The sequence below is a fragment of the Cygnus olor genome, chromosome 1, assembly GCF_009769625.2.
Source record: "Cygnus olor isolate bCygOlo1 chromosome 1, bCygOlo1.pri.v2, whole genome shotgun sequence".
Classification (NCBI taxonomy): Eukaryota; Metazoa; Chordata; class Aves; order Anseriformes; family Anatidae; genus Cygnus; species Cygnus olor.
Window position 1 is genome coordinate 206,855,062 of NC_049169.1, and position 19,927 is coordinate 206,874,988.

The 19,927-nt window shown below is 41.4% G+C and overlaps 1 protein-coding gene across 3 annotated transcripts in view; it reads right to left on the reverse strand.

Annotated features, from left to right (window-relative positions):
• The window catches only part of UVRAG (UV radiation resistance associated), a 94,761-nt gene that overhangs the window by 20,979 nt on the left and 53,855 nt on the right, over positions 1-19,927 (reverse strand). For all 3 annotated transcript variants that reach the window (XM_040544621.1, XM_040544622.1, XM_040544623.1), the window contains exon 13: positions 7,940-8,018. In XM_040544621.1, coding sequence (XP_040400555.1) covers positions 7,940-8,018 — 79 coding nt within the window. The remainder of the gene's footprint in view (positions 1-7,939; positions 8,019-19,927) is intronic.

Sequence of the window (19,927 nt, forward strand, 5' to 3'; positions counted from 1 at the left end):
CAGAGAATTTGGGGTTTCTCAGCTCCCTGCCCCAATGTTTCATCACCCCAGCTGAGTGTCTTCCCAGGCATCCATTACTCTACTTTTAGCAGGCAAAAGAGACTGATTTCTGACAAAATAGTAGATTTGGAATAAAGTGGAAAGACTTCTCATTCACGGAGTATAACATCAATAGCTTAACCTGGGTTAAGACTGTTTTCCTTTCACCACAATGCCATCCTTCAGCAAACACCAAGAAACGCTAAGCCACACCAATACTGGAAATAATTTCATATATGATAGAGAATATTTGAACTTAAAAGCTAAAGCCAGGGTCACTAAATCAAAATCTATTAAGCAACAACCTTCTCAAGAACAACTAACAGCTTATATTTAGCAAACTGAAACAGCTTTTATTATTACTATTTACACAATATTGAGAAATGTTTATGTGAATTAGGCACCAGGCCAAAGAAAGGTGCTTATGTTCCCTTTAGTACGTCAAGTCCCTTGAAAAATAAATACTTTCAAGCTCTGTATTTCTAAGCGTCCTGGACTGATCAAAAACTCAACGAGCCAATACATATCAGACACTTTTATTCCTTTTGTCAGAAAATGACTTGCTTGAAGTTTCAACCATGGTACATAACAAGCCTGAAAGGCATTTATGGGTGATTAAGCAGCTGTCATAGCCGCAGCTTTCAAAACAGGATTTGTGCCCTGATGTGCCAAATCCTATCCAGAAGTATGAGGCAGACCCTGCCCCACGGAGCACAGAACAACAGAAGAACAAAGGGCATGGGTGGATGGAGAAATGAAAACAACAACAGAAGCTCAGCGAAAAAGAAGTCACAGCTTGTCACTTGCTTGTGACAGGTGAAAGTAATTCTTACTCATTAAGCAAGCTGGGTTTCAGGAAAGGACAAGCCAGCGGCTGTATGTGTCCTAGCATGTTTTCCTTCCACGGAGAGATGGCAGCACAGCAGAAAGTGAGAAGGCTCCCAAAGGAAGGGACAGGAGCACAAACGAGGTCTGAATTCCACAGGTGCTAATGCTTTATATCTGAAAGTCAAGCTTTGTCTCCAGAGCACACACCCTACTCGTTAGGAAATATTATATACCACATCTTTTTCCTACACTAATATGTTGTGCCATGGCTTGATAACAGACTTCCCGCTCTCCTATCTCTTTCAATTTCAAAAGGCAACGCTTACATGAACTACAAAGAAGTTTAAGTTGGCAATCGTATGTGTGCATGTCAGCTTAACTCTATCAGGAGCCCATTTGTCTTTTGATTACTGAATCTTGGTTCTATTTTAATCACTTACTCATTTTTCTGATCTTTACTTAGCAGGCCAAAGAGCTAACGTGCAGAGACGATGACAGCTACGCAGAACACGAGTGATCTAACACCCAGAGCATGCCTGCCGGCATGCGTCCCCAAAATTATTTTGGAGAAGTGGCTCCAGGCACAGCAGGTGGTGCCAGCAATATCCTCCTACCCAACCACGTTGCCCAGGCTCCAGCTGCAGGTGCTGTGGTCAGTACGAGCTGGGAGCCAAGGTCTGCTCCTCGGCAAGCCTTCGCTGATCACTGCAGATTGCCTCCGGGCAAGGATAGGCAGGCTTTCATCTGAATGAAAGGGTGACTGCTGTTACAGCTAATCCAGCCTCATTTCAACCTATTTTATCTTGGCATGGGAGATAGGAAAGGAAAAAAAGGAAGCCTTCCAACAAGCTTGCAAAAAAAAACATATGTAAATTCCCCAATTCTAAATGATCTGGCTAGGTATCAGCCCGCTGCTGCCCTCGGAGACTTTCAGGAGTGAAACCTCTCCTAAAAGCTTTTGGCTCTGTGCAGCTGGAGAAGGTACTTTGTGGTTTTTCAGGTGCAGTCCCTTCCTCTTAACATTAAAATGAATGCTTGGCACTTCGTGAGATGAGGACTCAGCTCTGGCTTCAACCTGTGCTCTTTCAACAACACTTTTCCCTGTGCAGTTAAATTGGCCACAAATTCAGAGAGTGCATTCTTTCTGAACTGTACGTTTTATGATCCTAGTTTAGGGGCCTCATAAAAGATGTAGTGTGCAAGTCACAGTATCCTACGCTCTAAGGGTCATAACCACTGCATCTACACCGATACCCACAGAACTCTTTAAGACACTTCTGCTCGGTAGTGTTTATTGCCAAAACAAATTTCTACTCCTAACATTTCTGCCGTTCAACTTCCCATGGAAAAGTTTAATAGGTTCTATTATAAAGTTGATTTTCTCACATGGTAGATAGCCTAACAGAGCCAGGAGCTGGACATCTTGCCTCATTTCATGTTTAAGAGCTCATTTTCAGAGCAGTTTCTTACATATTGCCCTAGCACATAAGCATTTGACTTATTTCATGCAGCTAATAGAAAGATACCAGTTTTACCACAAACATTAAGAATTTTGCTTTTCTTCCATGCTTCTGGGAAGGTTACTTACCTCGTGCATTAGACAAGCTACAAGAACAACGAGCAGCGTTCCCAGGAGAGCAGCAATGGCTGAGCAACATCTCTATAAAGCGTGTAAATGTTGCCTGCCACCATGTGGACGCTGCGACTCTGGACATGAAAAAGGAGGGCTAGACAAAAGTTCCTTGCGTGGATCTCTAGTGCAACGATGTGAAAATAAACAAGCTTCCTTGGGAGAACTGACAGAAGATTGTTCGAGTGATTTTTTCCTGTCAAATAGCAAAGTTCATCTCTTGCTAATGACTGTCAGATGAAAGCAGAACTATTTGCTGGCCAGGGTTGAACAAACCATGCCAATGTGGATAGGAATATCAGACTAACATCACTCATCCCTTGTCAGACAAAACAAATCAAGGCTGGATCTGAAGAGAAGCCTTGACTTGTGAGACGATCCTGAACACGTATCCAACATGATCAGAAAAACACTCACGCAGTACAAACGAAGACGACTCCACAAGACCTGGAGGTGATGGCTGGGAACGTTTGTTCCGACTGCCACCAACTGCAGAGTCTCTCTGACAAACCCCAGTGATGAACCTGGTAAGGCTAGACACATTCGCTCCTCCACTTAGCCCTAGGGAAACAAAGAGTTGTAAAAGAGTCCAAAAACTGTTTGTTTTGTGAGCCTCCTTTCAACAGCCAGTAGCTGATGCAAGGACTGAACACCGTCGTTCCAAGGTCTTGTCCACTAAAGCCAGATGGGCTGGGGAACCCAGCACGAGAAGGATGTGGGGTGTTAGAGAGGGTCCAGAGGAGGCCACGAAGTTGATCAGAGGGCTGGAGCTCCTCTGCTATGAAGACAGGCTGAGAGAACTGGGGATGTTCAGCCTGGAGAAGACTCCAGGGAGACTTCACTGTAGCTTTTCAATATTTAAAGGGGGCTTATAAAAAGATGGAGAGCAACTTTTTGCTCAGGCAGATAAAGATAGAACAAGGGGGAATGGTCTTAAACTAAAAGAAGGGAGATTTAGGTTAGAGATTAGGAGGAAGTTCTTCACTCAAAGGGCAGCGAGGCACTGGCACAGGTTGCCCAGAGGAGCTGTGGATGCCCCATCCCTGGAGGTGTTCAAGGCCAGGCTGGATGGGGCCTTGGCCAACATGATCTAGTGGGTGGCGTCCCGGCCTATGGCAGGGGGTTGGAACTGGATGATCTTTTACGTCCCTTCCAACCCAAACCAATCTGTGATTCTATATGGAAGTTGGGCTAAGACTCCAAATAAGAAATCTAGAAGATAATCAACTTCTATCCCCTTTAGAGATTCACTGGAAAACCAAATCATTTCGTATGCAGAGCTGCAAATGAATTCATTGACCTCTTGACATGAAATAGCTGCAGTGAAACCCCTTCTGGCTGGGACCAGAAGAATCTAGCTCTATAGCTATGAAGTAATTATTTCCTCTCCAAGCAATCTTGCAACTGGATAAGGAATAGCGTGACTGGCACATATCATGCAAGAGACAACCTTGTGAATACCCAAAGGAATTGGTAGTTTCATGAACAAGATGGCAGACTCACACTCTCTTCAATGGCTATATGTTGTATATGTATGGGTTAGAAATAACCAATACAGGAGGAAAGAAGCCATCTAACGTCAACTCGTATACAACTTAGGGTCAGGCTTCCTCCAGCAAGGACATTGTGTGTGCTCATTAAGGACTCACCTCAAGAGGGATGGTCACTGAAGTCATGGTTAGTAAGGTCATCTCTTCATATGCAATGAAGAACCTACATCGAAGGCAGGCCTGAGCTGTTAAGACTCTGGGAATGCAGGAGGGAGACAGCAAAAAAGCCAGCAAGCAGCAGGAAAGCTTCTTTCTTTCTGCAGACACATGATTTGAGATTCAGACGCTGTACTTACACCCCACGCTTGAAGGTTATAAAAAATTTAAGGAGCTGAGAGCAAAAGGCCTGGAGCACCAAGACCTACGCTGCTCAAGGACTTGTGACACAAACTTATCATGGCCACCGTGTCCATGATCGAGATGAGCTGTGAGACACACACCACGTTTGGAGAGATGAGAACACTGTCCTGGAGATGTTTCCTTACCCATGCTGTGTGCTGTGCTCAGCTTGAGCAGAAATACTCAACTCTTCGGTGATGACTTGATATTTATCCACTCGAAAGGGAGGTTTTCATGGTGTGAACACCTATGCAAGAGTTCATTCCATTTTCCTGTTAAATTTTCACCTTCCTCTGATACTCCACACGCATCCATAACTCAGCAGCTAACAAGTTTGTGGGGCCAGCTACCTGTCAGTATCTCCCAATACCTAACACTTACGAGAGCCAACCAATTCACTGCCATTTTTAGCAACCGTATTCTGCTTCACCTCTGACAACGCCCTGGAATGACAGCGATTTTTTTTTTGTCCATATTATTGCACAAGTCATTAATTTCCCTTTAAAAATATCACGCTTGTATGTTCGTTACAGTCAAAGAGCTGAAAGCGCGACTGGAAATTTATGGTCTTACCTAATATTATCCAACATAACAAGCTACTCTGAACATCATGAGGGCTTCAATATTATGAATAGAAAATATGGGGATTGAAACAATTTGTGCTCACGTACAGATGGAAGTTATTATGAACTCTCGGAATTAACACACATTGTTTTGACTTCGGAATGTAACAGCAAAGCAAGTTTCTCCAAATAACTGCTCTATCGAGCTAGCACCGAGCTGCTTCTAATTCCAGCTGAATTCTCCTGAGTGCAAGATGTGGTTTTCATTGTTATTATCCTGCTGTTTTACAAAACAGTACCGCTTTATCTCTAGAAGAGTTTTGATTTCAGTAATTTTAGTTAATATCAACCCAGTCGCACTTCTTCCCCACTCACATTTCTCCTTGCCCCAAGAACTCCAGGTGAAAGAAAAAAAAACAAGAAAACTTCTGTGAAACTGGGGAAGCTTACACAAATCCTTTCAAGAAGCTATTTAAGTTGATTCAAGTTTTTCTGGGCTTTTTGCTTCTCACCCTCGGTGATCAAGACTTTCATGATGCATTCAAGTAAGGCAATGGAGACCTGAGCTCTTCCCTTAACTCTGCTAGAGCTGGTGGCGTTGCTCCCATCTTCCTCCGATCCTCACCCAGCAGTCAGAGGGAGTCAAGCATCCAATCCAGACTAAATCACGACAGAGCAACTTTGCTTGCAGGACTCATTCCCTGAATTGAGGCCAACGCTTTGGGGCCTTAAAAGGATTCCCTCACAGGCTGTGATGGTCTAGAGACCAGCTCTCACTGTCCATCCAAACAATCTTTTTACACGTATTCTTTTCACGCTCACTTGAACTAAGCCTATCTGGAAGCTTTTCTCGAAGCAGCCTTAAGATATTCTAAAACTATTACATTCCAGCCTCCAAAGGAACACAAAGGATTCAAACAATCTCAGGTTCCAGACCAAGTCAGCCCCTGAGCACAGAACTTTTGTGATATATTTTCCACGGTATCCATCTGCTACGCCAGATTTTTCGCACTGCTTTCACAACGTCCTCCTGGCAGAAGTATAAAAACTGCAATGTTTGACGAAGAATGTCAAAGCAAAGGTGACTACAACAATTTATGTGGACTTCAGTAACACTTTCCTGATTAAACAAGTAGTAGAATCAACCCCCCAACAAATTCTGATTTACTTTTATTATGTTTTTATATTCAACGGCATACATTCTCAACATGTAACATGTGAACCACTGGTGTTGTACAAACCATTTCAAATAGTTTGGCCATTATAGCTTGTACCAGCAGCAGTGACCCCATGCAAGCTTGGAAACTTTTAAAATACAAATACGTACTTTAAAATAAAGTCTTCGTTTACTTTTATGAGTTTAAAAACATGCCAATGATTTTGGAAATCAACTGCAAGGACTTGGAAGGCAACAGGAGTGAGTGACCATGAGTTCAACGGTTCACAGTCCTTTGGAAATAGGAAAAGAACAAAACCAGAATGACTGATCTCTGTCGGTCAGTGGTAACATCTCTGAGGAGACGAGTCAAAAAGAAAAAAAAACAGATGAAGTGACACGGTGAGAGTTCTGTTTTAAAAAAGAGAAGAGACACTACAGGTACAAGTGCCAACTAACCCAGACTGCAGGAAACAGACTACCAGCTTGGGCTCGATGAATAGTTTGTAATTTTAATTAAGAAATAAATCAGTACTTGCATGATACAACTGAACAGCAAACTCACAGAACCACAAGGGCAAAAGCCAGAAGAGGCTGAAAAGCAAAGCAAGCAGCATCACAACTCACAAGCGACAGAACGAACTGATGTATTTACACAAGTATAGATTAAGGACAGCACTGATTTGGTACTAACGGAGAGAGAAAGCTATCAAATTGTTTGGAGGAAAGGGAGTATTTAATCCCTTCTTTTGCTCTAGTCTTCCCCACGAAAGTCAAGCGTGAACAGCTGGCTGCCATTATTAATGCCAGCAACAAAGAGTCACAGTCTAAGTTATATTAACAGCTTGGTTAAGTGAATTTCCAAGATTAGCACGACTTGATTAACTTCATCTTAAGACATTTTAGCCTTTAAGTAATTTCAGAGCCATTGGAGGTTATCTTCCAAAATACACTAAGCACGGGCAAAATACCAGAAGTCTGGAAAATGGTAAATGCAACCCAAGCTTAAAAAACAAACCAAATGATACAGCCCAAAAACATTTCTCTAATTCAGGGGTAGAACAGGAAAGAAGTGATGGAAAGGAGAACTGGGAAGGAAAAAAAAACAACCAGAAATTAAGTATAAAAAACCGCAATGGATTTTTCACGAATAAAACTGTCAAACCAATCAGAGCAGCTGACCCTGCCCTAGGGTTGGGCAACAGCCTGAACAGCCTCTACAGGTCCCTCTGAGACCAGCTTTTTGGCTATTTTCTGAATTCCATACCAAATGTGTGGGCAGCAGGTATTAGTGCTTCTTGAATAAAAGTCTGTAAACTTGTAAAAGTTAAGAAAAAAAATCACATTCATTTGCCAAAGCAAAGGATGATTTTTAAAACACATAAGAACAAGGAATGAGGATGATTAGAGGACTTTTAAAAATTTAAGAGTCATACATTGGCAAGACTTTTCTTATCAAAAGTATAGAGGTAAAAGGGCAGTTAATAATAAAGCAAAATTAAATGACACAGTAATGAGAATGAGATGAATTGAGTGTAATGAAAATAACAGAAAACATTCACAATTTTCCAAACAGGGCATGTACGCTCACAGTATTTACTATTTGAAAGGGAAAATTTACTTGTTAGCTGGCAAGCCCTTCTTAAAGCAGCACAGGAGAAAGTCTTAGCACGAAGCAATAAGGCAAGTGAAGCTTGTGATTTGGAGAACACCTCCAAATAGTTCACCATTGTTCTCCATGGAAAACAGCATCACCAGACAGCAGATGCACACTCTCGCCACACTGACACTAAGCAGATGGTAGATATTAATAATAAAATCTTAGTGTACCAACCTGTGCTATATTTTTGTTGAGAAGATATACTCCATATTCAAACTGAAGCTTCTCCCCTCCTTTTGGATATAAAGGAAATCTGATGGGGAAAAAAAGCATTAAAGGTGAAGTTATTCAGATGTTTAAATGAACTTGAAAAAGACACAGACTCCACAACTGGAAAGGTAAAGATTTAAAGTACTTCCCTTGCCCAGGAACCCCCTCCAGAGGAAGTTATCAGGAGCCCTCTGCAACTCCAGTCAGCCTTTTAAAAATTGATGTCAAAATTCAGCTAATGAATTGCGTTTTCTGAAGTATTTCAGGTTTTTAGAAGATGCTTTATGACCCTGCCAGTGCTGCAACGTTCCTCTCACTAAATGAAGCGTGTTTTAAGAAGCACGCAGCGTAATATCAGATTCCACCATACTCCTTTGTATTCAGCCTTTTGCATTTGGTTAGCTTGCTTCCTAATGAAATCCTTTTAAGAAAGGCGTTCTCTTTTGATTAAGTTGTTATTTTGTGATTGAAAGAGTACAAATCTCTTTACAGACCCTTGCAGGCCCATTTACCAACACACCAAAAGAACAATTACATGGTACAAACCATTTTTCATCTTCGTGTGCTCTCCGTCCCACTTAAACCTCACGTAAAACCCTTCAGCTCCCTCGGACATCTGCCCCAGCAACCTTCTTCCCCATCCTGTTGTGAAAACCTTTCCAACAAGCTTCACACATGCAGCCGAGGCTCAATACAATTACAGCCTCATAGCTCTCACAACTCATGCAAATAGATTCCTAATGTTTAATTCTGTACTATTATAATAAACCATGGCTCTTAGTATCTAAGTGTAGCTAACAGTTTATGGGAAGAACCACAACTTATTCTGGTCTCAACTGCTGCAGGAGACTACAGACCCACCGCTGTAGCCCCTAAAGCATTCTTTGACATTCTCTGCGGAAACAATTTTATGTGCACGGAATATTTGCTTAAGTGAAGCAGTTCAAACTTTTAATACTTGTAAACTACCTTCCTGAGGACTGTCTTTTGACTCTTCCTTACCACCAGAGGCTGAGGTCAACAGTGGTCAAGCCGGTAATTCAGTAGGATCTGTAACTTAACGTTTATGGGAGCTACACCATGAAACCAACTTTTGTCTTCCTAAAGAACCCTACGTTCTGCAGCCCCTAATCAAGATGCTGAGGATATTATCTGCACTAAACCCACATTACATCAGAAAGCAAAGTCCCTCTCAAATTTAAGATAACAAACACAGGAGATCGATATCTACTAGAAACAACACACACTCCAGAGGGGTGATTACGCAAAGTGTATTTTAACATCAATCAAATAGAAAATCTTTACTGCAGCCCCACAGTAGAGTACATTTGCAGCATTTAAGGAGAATTATATAGCACCATTAAAGCTAAAGGTTAACAGGTCACGATCGCAGCAGATCAAATATTAAGATGTCAGCTTCAAGTTTTATGCTACTTTCAAACTCACTAGGTCACTTTAAGTTGAGGAATATAAAAATCACCTTGAACAGCATACATCTAGTTCACCTTGCTTAATAGATCCATAAATCCAGCTGGTTCCCCATGCAAGAAAACAAAACCTTTTGAAATGACCACATGCTACAACAATTCCACCGCGCGTTATCCTAAGTGTAAAATACAAATCAAAAGGAATTCGTTTCAATCTCTACAATTACAGTTACCCAAATGGAGGAAGATTTAGATTTAAAGGATACCTTTACAATTAACGGCATAAAACTCACTCAAGCTTGACAATAAAAGTGCCATTAGGAACACAAGCCCTGTTTCGGTATAAGATAGTATTTCATTAAGCCACTAGTAATGGGAACCACGTATTCTATTATTAGACACAGAGCCCTTCAACATATCCAGTAGAGAAAAGAGGATAAAACTCTTTCACAGTGCTCGCTACCATCTCTGACAGCTGAAATGGTGAAGATTGAGCTTTTTGAGCTTTTTTTGAGCTTTCTGTTTATCAGGTTGGTCTTCGTGTGTTTTTTCTTCTCCTTTTTGTTAATATTCACATTTCTAACTTCCATTAATTAATCTTGAAAGAATCTAAACTACATACATCCTCATGTCAGCTTTTATAACATAGTAAGTTACATGAAAGTCTCGAAAAACGTCAGTGGATGTCTTTGCATATGCACATTTATGACATACAGAAAAATATTACCAACTTTGATGTTCCGTTCTTTGTGTGTTATCTTGCTTGCCCATTAGGGCTGGTCACAAGCAATAAACTTAAGGGAGAGGAACCATGACATTTTACATAGTGCTTCACTGAGCATAATTGAATACAACTTTAACTCTTGGCTCCCTACGTGAAATTGTTTTTGCCTGCTTCTTAGAAAAGCATGACTGCAAGCTAAATCTCTTCCTTTGGCATGCTGTGTGAGGTTTTAGTTATGCATGCTCAAAAATTACAGTTGAAACTGACTCTTTTAGTAGCTTTATAATCACAAAACACTCAATAAAATGCAGAATGGCATCTGCCTGCCTGTTCCCCTTCAACATCCACCTTCCTGGGTTCCATTCCTGCTGCTGCGTTTGAGTGGGGTGGGAGGGAAATCATTAAGCTCCTTTAAAACAGAACATACCTAAGATGAGAATAAGTGTGATGTATTTACTGGAAAGAACAAAAACCAAGCCACAAATATCTGTTGTGTAATCACCAGAACAGACTGTCTGAGAGCAGTTACCAAGCAGTTGGGGAAGTCGTCAGTTCAAAAAGGGTTTCTGAAGTTGACAGAGATCACCCCCTGGCACAGAAGATGCATTTTTCCTCCTCCTGTCCTAAGGCCCTTCTCAATCATCTTCTGAAAGGTGATGGAAGAGGTTCAGAAGAAAGGAGATGTCGCTCCCATCTTCAAGAAGGACAGTCCAGGAAGCTCACCCTGAGCCCTGGGAAGGTGATGGAGTCCATTCCCCTACGCCACTTCCAATCATGCTATGAACAAGAAATCTGGGAGCAGTCACCACAAATTCACAAAGGGTAAATAACCAACCTGACTCAGTGGGTTAGGGGAGAGCAGCGGGTGTTGCTTTTCCTCTACTTCAGTGATGTTTTTGACACGGCCTCATCCCAGGCAAAGCGATAAAGTGCAGGCTAGATAAGGAAGCAGTGAGACAGACTGACAGCTGGCTCTGCTGCCAGGCTGAAAGGGTTGTGGCCAGCAGCACAGGTCCAGTTGAAGGCCAGTCACTAGACAAGTAACGCAGCAGCTGATACAGGGGTCAATCCTGTTAAATACCTTCATTAGTGACCCAGATGATGGGACAAGGAAGCACCCTCAGCACGTCTGCAGCTGATAAGAGAATTGGGAAGAGTAACTGACAGAAGGAGAAATGGGCGGACGACAATCCCGTGGAGCTCATGAAGGGGAAATGCCAAGTTCTGCAGAACAAGCCCAGGCACCAGTACAGGCTGGAACTGACCAACTGGAAAGCCTGGTGGACACCCTGTTGAACGGCAGCCAGCAATGAGCCCTCGTGGCAGAGAGATCCACCAGCATCTTGGGCTGTATCAGGAAGAGCATCAGCAGGGAGGTGATCCCTCCCCTCTACTCAGTGCTGGTGAGGCCATGTCTGGAGTGCATGGTCCAGTCCTGGGCTCCCAACAGCAGAAAGACGTGGGCATACTGAAGAGAGTCCAGCAAAGGGGCACAAAGATGACTGTGGTGTCTTTTGCCTTCCTTGAATGCCTCGTGCAAGTCTTGATCACTCTTGGTGAGAAATAAAGAGCCCAGAAAAACTTGTATCAACTTAAATAGCTTCTTGGAAGGATCTGTGTGAGCCTCCCCAGCTGAATCTGAGAGAAAACCTACTGTGAGGATGATGAAACACTGCAAGAGGCTGCCAGGACAGGCTCCATAGTCTCCATCCTTGGGCTTATTCAAAACTGACTGCACTTGGTCCCAAGGAAACTGCTCTGAGCAGAAAGGCTGGGAACAAGATCCCCAGAGGTCCTTTCCTGCTTCAGCTATTCTGTGATCCTCTCATTCTTTCCTGGCAAAGCCACCATGCAAGCACAGGCAGAAGTTGTGAACAAAACAGTTTCTGCTCTTCACAGTTCACTCTTCGCTCTTGTGAATTCTTGTAAAAATAGGTTAACATTTATCTTATGACTATGGAATATCACCTTCCACTAGTGCACAGACTTCATGAAACATAGCCCTGATACAACCTGAGTTTACAGTAAATATTCTGTATCTGTATCTAAAGAGCACATTACTGCCACACGTCAGCTGAACAGTAACTTTAACAGTAGCTCATAAAGAGGATCGTAGTTCAAGAACATTAACTTGATGCAAGAAATAAAAGCACAACATTTAGTAACTTATAACAGGTTAGCCCAATTTGGGACCAATTTGGAGTTGTCTCCGTATCTGTTTCCACTGCACTCAGGGCTATTCTTGCTCCACTTCAGACACCGGACATGTCAGCAGTAAGACCCTGTGCTGGGGAAAAGCATAAAGTGATAAAAGGAACAAGCTGGCAGGAGCGTGGACAGGCAGCTTCGGGACTGAAAATCTTTAGCACAATCGTCAAATTAGAAAAAAAGTCTCACTCTGAATTCAGAAGGTGGAGAACACAAAGTAAGAGTGATCCGAACTGCACACAAGACTGAATTTAGCCAGATGGTCAATACACGCTTTTAAGATCTAAGATAAAACAAAAAGGATTCTCAATCTTAAAAGCTTACATTTATTCTGGAAGTTTCACGTTTTGCTTATTTAATGCTAAAGGAGTGACAAATGTAATGTTTTTATTAATTCCTTTGAGTCATGTGCTCTGTTTTACAGGACTCACTGGGATACAAGTCAGATGAGCAGCGCTACCCAGCTGCACCATGCTGCAGGAACGGAGACAAATCCATAATAAATTGCAAAACACACATGCATTACATTTTTAGACACATAGCTCACCTCCCCTTTCATGGCACGTTGCTTTGGACAAAAGTTTTATTGTGGTATCAAAAGTACAAGAATGACAGAACAGTTTCTTCCACGGTGAACTAGAACGTTATGCTTACAGCCACAAAGCACACTCGAGGCTTATACTACCACTGATGTGTCCAAGACCCAAAGTTTTCCCAGATTCTCAAGAAGAGCTTTTGGTTCTCATTTACCCTGGGAGCCAGCAAAAAAATAAATTCACAGAGGCAGTTACAAGGCATTTTTAGTTCTGACTAATTTGTTTTAGCAGAGCTTGGGACAAAGATGGCAACTGACCTGCTTCCACCTTACCCTCTCCCCCCAACTTGGGGGATTCCCAAGGATAATTAGGAGCTCGTCTCCACCTGGAATCTTCATGCCAGCAAGTCAGTATCAACTGCTTTACTTCAACCCTGCTTTACTTCAACCCATCCCCTATAAATTGCTGTCACACTCCCTAAGCGGACATGAGCTGCTGGATAAAGAACACTTCCACTTAAACCTGGTCCTAGAAAGATGGACACAGAAGTCAGAAGGGAGCTGGCTACAAACAGCTCTTCAATGAAGAGCTCTCCGTCTCCTCTCCATCAAAGGCTCCTAATATTCAAATTGGTTATTATTCTTAGCACTGAAGTCTTCTGTGTAACATTGGATTCTGCTAGCTGCTGAGCAGTTCTAAGGACAAGAATTGATGAGTTTTTGAAGTACAGAACAAATTAGTTTCAGTCTATTTACACATAGAGAGACTTTGCTGATGGGCAGTGGGTAAGCAAACCCAAAGAAGAGGTCAAGGCTTAGAGTTCTGCTGATCTATGTGACCAAAGACATCTACTTGTAAGAAACTGAAGTGAGACTGACAAATCAAAGCTTGCACTCAAGGATCAGAACAGATTAGAGCAAGCCTACAAGGAAGACACTACTTTCCTTGTAAACTGCCCACGTGAACAAGGCTGGGAAAGGAAGAAATGGCAGCTACAAGAGTGGTTAAGCGAAGTGTCAACATTGGTATTATTTTACACTGTAGACTCCACGTGAAAGTTTCTAGAGTACTAAGCCTCATTAAAGCCTCCCAAAAGAGCTGTGAAAAGGAAAAAGTGAGGCCAAGGTTACGTGCTTTGTTCACAGCAACTCTGATGGGGAAAAGTAACCGCAAGGCAGTCTTTTAAATAAAAACGGGATGAAAGTCTACTCTTTCTCCAAGTCAAAACTACAAAACCAGCACCCCACCATCACGGACAGACATAATTTTGAATCCTTCAAAGATCCTGCAACACCTCATAAGTTTTAAAAGAAGCAGATATTGAATATTTGCATAAAGAAATGCCATTATAAGGGGTATTAAGCTTTTAAGTACCCAACTCCAGCTACACCAATTAACAGGACTCTTCAGAAGCCACTAGTTTGGAGTTGGTCTTCATGCTACCGAGACTTTGTCTAATGTGGTAGTCAAGAAGGGTACATCTTAAACATTCAGCTATACCTCCTAGAAACCAAAGTGAAAAGTACAGCCTTACTACAGTAAATCACATTTTTTAAGGTTACAGAGAACGTAGACAGGGTTCTAAATTGTCACCTCTCATTTAGAAGTCTTCCTATTTAAAAAGGAATTCAATACGTGCATTTCCAGTCAGTGTGGAAAACTAAGGGTGGCAGGTTGCCATCATTTCCACTCCAGCTGAATCATTAAGATGGAAACAGCTAAACAGAAGTATCCATGTAAAACCAAGACAGATTTCATTTTTCAGTTCAAATTGTAGTCTCTGTGTCTAAAACCATTTGTGTTCTGGTTCAGGATGGGGAGACGGGAGTTTCAATGAACACCTTTGCCAGCTGCACCTGTCCAGGGGGCTGAAGCCACCTCCACACCATCCCTGCAGTAATCCAGTCCAAAAGCTGCAAAATGCCCCACGAGACCACCAGCCTTCACTCCGTACTGCTGAAACTACCTATTCACCACAAAGAAAAGCACATCATTTTTTAACCATAAAGCAAAAAGTACAGAAAAATCCTCACCTAATGTCTCCAAGGTACGTTCAAACCACCTGAGGCTTCTTTCTAAATAAACTTCATCCCTCCTTGGGGTAGGAAGGTTGTCTAAATTACTTTCCAGCATTCGCTTCATCCTTATTTCTATGAATTGAGGTATGATGGGGACAACCATGATCTTCTGTTGCTAAAAGAAACACTTCTTGCAAGGATCTTCCCTTTTCTATTTATATTTCAAGATGAGATGCCTACTGTTTGGATTTTTTTTTTTAATTTATTTTTAATAGAGGTTTTTAGGTGTTTGTTTTTGTTTTTGTTTTTTTAACCTCATGCCATCTCTTACTCACCTTTGGATGTATGGACTAAATGCATTGTTTTTGTTGAAACAGCACGGGCAGGAACTTTGATACTATAGCATCTCCAGCCAACTGCTAATGAACACTGATGTATTTTAAAATAAAAAAAAATCTATAAAAAAGGCGAAGATTGCTTATGTCACACATTGATTCTGGAAAAACTAGAGTTTTATTTAAAGCTAAAATTCTGGTTAGCCAAATTTGTTTATTTTAGGCATTAGGTTTTAGTTTTTGGTTTTTTTTTTTAAACAACTCATAAGTAAACTGTCCTGGTTATTCTAACCACTAAGAATTGCCTTTTTCAGTTGTTCTCAGACAAATACTTATCAACCATCAAGATCACATTTAACTTTATATCCTTGTATGTGTTACTGAGCTAATCTTTAGCTGTTCTACATCGCAGCCTCAGTTTTCGATGAACTTGCAGTAAATCACCCCAGGACTCTTGCTTCAGTCAGATGTTAACTGTTAGGAAAGCTGAAAAAATCCTTATTCCATATATTTATTTCAGACCTCAAGTATCTCTTATGAATTCAAGCCCAAATACATTTTCAGTTGTGTTCTGTGATTTATGAACTCCTCTGTACCCCAAAAAAATCACATATGTACCAATATATTGGTGGCCAATTTTTATTGTCCAGAACCGCCTGTCTTTAATACAAACTATTTTTAAAGTTTAAGAAATTGCTTCATTTTTAACTGCTTTCACCTGCTTCTACTTTGGTAAAACACCATGTGTTTTAGATCTTTTATTCTCTTCTGTTCAGTCATTCTGCCATATCCCAAATTATATTAAAAGTCTCAAAATTTAATCTCTACTTCAGAAAGCTCTTTGGGGAAGAAATCAGTAAAATAAAGATTTTACACATCCCATCTAACTGTTTTCCATAGGCTGAAGCGTGGCACAGTTTATATATCGTAATACATCCCATTTGGCAAATCTAGGTGAAATCGCAAACTAGTCTGGAATTGCGTTAATTAACATTAATTTCAAAATAATGTAAAAGCTTGAGGACCAATAATATTTGTAGCTTTGCAATGTGAAGTAATAGCAGCATGTTTTAAGAAACTGAACAAACGCCTTCACAGAAAGCTTACCTCAAAATAAAGACTAAGAAGAGCCTGTTGTTGGAGACATGACACTTAAAATAAGTAGTTTAAGATAGGAGATGCATTTTAAACACCTAAAAAATACTAATTACATTGCATAGGAAACACGTATTTACCCATTAGTTAACTGAAGGTCAGAAACTTGGTTCAACAACTAGGTGAAGCCAATGTCAGTGTATTTTCACATCACCGTATTTGCTGCACTTTGACTACATCCTGCCCAAGTGCATCCACTGAATTTGGGACAGAACACAAACCTGAGGTGGCTTCATTCCCTTCACTTCTTATTTTTGAGGAAAGTAAGCAGAACGGCTGCAGTGAGATGACTGCAGTAGAGCTGGCAGAACACAGCTAAAACCCAATTATTCACTATTATACAGATAAAGAACTGATGTAATTTCTGTAACAGTCCCTGGGGTGATAGCAGAGAGTCATCCATCAGATCTAGGGAACAACTGTTCTTCACACACACTACCAAAAAACGGGGCAGTTCAGAAAATGATGAATTTCCAGCTTAAGCCCATGGACAGGATACCCTATATGAGGATAGAACTAAATAGCCCAATCCAACTAAGATAATGGCCTGAAAAAGTCACAAGTTCTTGCATGACAGGGTTGAAGTATGAGGCACGTACAAGAACAAGGTATGAGTACTTACTGAAGTATAAGTTTCAACTTCAGCCTCTTCTGGGGGGCTGTGAGGGGCAGGCAGGGAGGAAGGAGCAGTGTTTTCCCTCCAACCTAACCACATCCTGTTTGCTCACTGTAAAGGAATGTCCTATCTAGAAGGGAAAGCTTGAGTGGTGTAAGAGTGCTAGGGTCTTTTCCTACCTGAATAAAGCAAACCTTGAGAGCTTTTAAGTGAAGAGGGCAACCACTGTGCAGACATCTCACTCGAAACCTCTATTCACCAGGACATTTCAGATTAAATATTAGGAAAACAGGTTCCTAACAAGCCACAGCCACCAAAATACCCAGCACTTCCAACTCATCATCACTCCAGCAGATGATCACAGCAGAAGAAGCGTTGGCTGCACAGCTTCAAAACCTGTTTCCTTTTCAGATAAGCTATGCCAAGGATTTATCAGCTTCAGAGCAGAGGCTGGCACAGGTCTGAAGTAACGTGCCCAAGCAGCTGGTGTTTTTTGGAAGGAACACAACTAAAAGACCGCGGTATGAACCTGCCTTCACCACCAGACTCCTCAACCAGAGACGCAGCACAGAGTGCTGTGGATCCTCTTCATATCAAGCTACCAGTCAATGGTGGGGGTCACAAACTCACCTTGGGGTCACTAACAGCCTAAAAGGAGCAGCTAACTAGTCTGCCAACAAACAGCAGGATTGGAGAAGTTTCAAATGAAGAAGTAAGATCCCCACCTGGTGAGTAAAACTGAAAGTCAAATAAATGAAATGGCAGTAAAAAAAGATTACAAGTGTACACTTTGCTTTGTTAGCGATGAGATTAAGACACGAATATGAATCACAAGTGAATTCAGATTTGATTACTCTATGGTTTTTAGTCTCTACATGAGAGAAAACAAATACTTGTAAAACAAACTTGATGACAAAAATACAGACTGCCAAGGGAAAAAACCATATCCTCATTCAAACTTTACACAATACAAAGATAATTAGTTTACTGGGAAAGGAAAACATATTGGCAGTTTAACTGTATGAAGCGTATTTTCAAAATGCCTATCTGAATAGCTCAACAATAAGATAATCAAAAGCAGAAGCACTGCCATCTTTCCATTAAGAAGTGTAACTGTCGTGACCTTGCTCTTGGAGGACATACAATAGCTTCAATATGTACAGGCTGTACACAGGAAAAGAAACCAAAGACCCAGATTATGAAAGTCAAGCAGTTGTTGATAAGACAGTCACCGATTTATAAAAATATAAGGGTATCATTCTACTGGTTCAGCAAATAAGACTTTCACACACCTAAAAAGTACAGCCAGCAATCCACGGAACTAGCAACGCTGATGGCTTTTTGTCAATTGTGCATATCCCTGACATATTACAGCTTGAATTCAAGGCTTGCTGCATACTCCGTGATGGATGTCACACCGCGAGGACTATCTGTAAGGACAGAGCAGACAACCCCGCTATCAGAACTTTAAATCTCTCTGCCACCGAAGGATCATTTTTAATGAGAGGACACTTTAAACAGGTCAAGTCCCTGCTCCTTGAAAAATGAAGTAATGTTTTGAAAAATAATCTCAGCAGGAGGATAGAGTTCCAATGGGAGTAAGCTCAAACTAGTATGTCTTCACAAAAACATTTCTCAGCTGTAGATGTCCGGGGTCAGTGGTCTCATCTACTGCAGTAAACAAACTCTGCTTTCTCAGACTGGCCAGAAGCATGCAAAAGCTGTTGCTCCCAGAGTCAGTGTTAATAATATCTATGTGTACTAAGGAGCACTTGATCTAATTTCTCATCTACTCACCTTAATATATGCTGACCCAATGAAGGCAAAAAGCATTATTTTGGTGATCAAGAATAAAATAACCCTGCATCCTAGCTAAATATCCCCAAGAATGTGGAACGCAAAAATACAGTTCAAGATAAGTTCATGGCAAAAAGCATTCTTTGAGCAATAGTTGAATGCTTAACACACACTCAATCTACCACAAAGAATCAGCTCTGCTTTGACAGCTATTAGGTTTCTTAACAAACCGTCTCCCTCCATCTGATTTAAGTTTGCCAAGATTTCTTCCCAAAGCTGCCATTTTATTATCTCGGCTGAAGCAGCAAAGATGATTAAAGATTTCTCTGTCGAGTTGGAAGATGTCAGCATCAGTGAAAAATTATTCTTCACTCACTTGCGTCCTGACTTTTCAGATTGCTGTGTTGCAAATGGCTTATCTGCTACTGGACCCAAAGCAATAACCACCCCCTGACTTTCAGCTTTCACGTTCTTAGAAACAGGAGTGAGACCACAGAAGCGAGGACCATGTTTAGACTGAGCTCATTCAACAAGTGGTTTCCAAACACTCGAAAAATTATCCACATGCCTGCTCAGCTTTTCTCCTCTAAGTTGCAAATCCAGCTTTTCACACTGAAGCGAAAGGCACCACAGTTCATCAAGATAGGGAATTTGGAAGCAATCTTGTAGCAGAACTGGTTTGGAAGTAAGTTTTCCTTTACTCAGGTCCAAGCAGAGCAACTTTCTGCATCAGAACTTGAGCTGGCAATAACTGGGACTGTTTGACTTAGTTCTGCGTGAACCACACACAGAAAACTGGAAGCTTGCTTCTTTAGTGCAAATGAGTATGCCTTAAACATAACCCCAGCCCACTGAATGAACTGCTTCAACATGTGCAGATTAAAAGTACGCTTGGCCCGACTACTCCAACTTTTCCACTTCTCTCAAGTTTGGCCTCTTCAGCCAATTAAGAGCACCCCAAACTAGGCTAAACCAACCTGCTGGTTTGAATTCAAGGCTCAATCAACAAGCCATGCAAATATGTTAACGTTCACCACACACCGTACGCAGGGCTGCAGTCCCTCAGCCAAGCACTCGCATGTGTCAGCTTTAGCTATAAATAAACTGTCTTAGGAAAAACTCACTCATAACTTTAC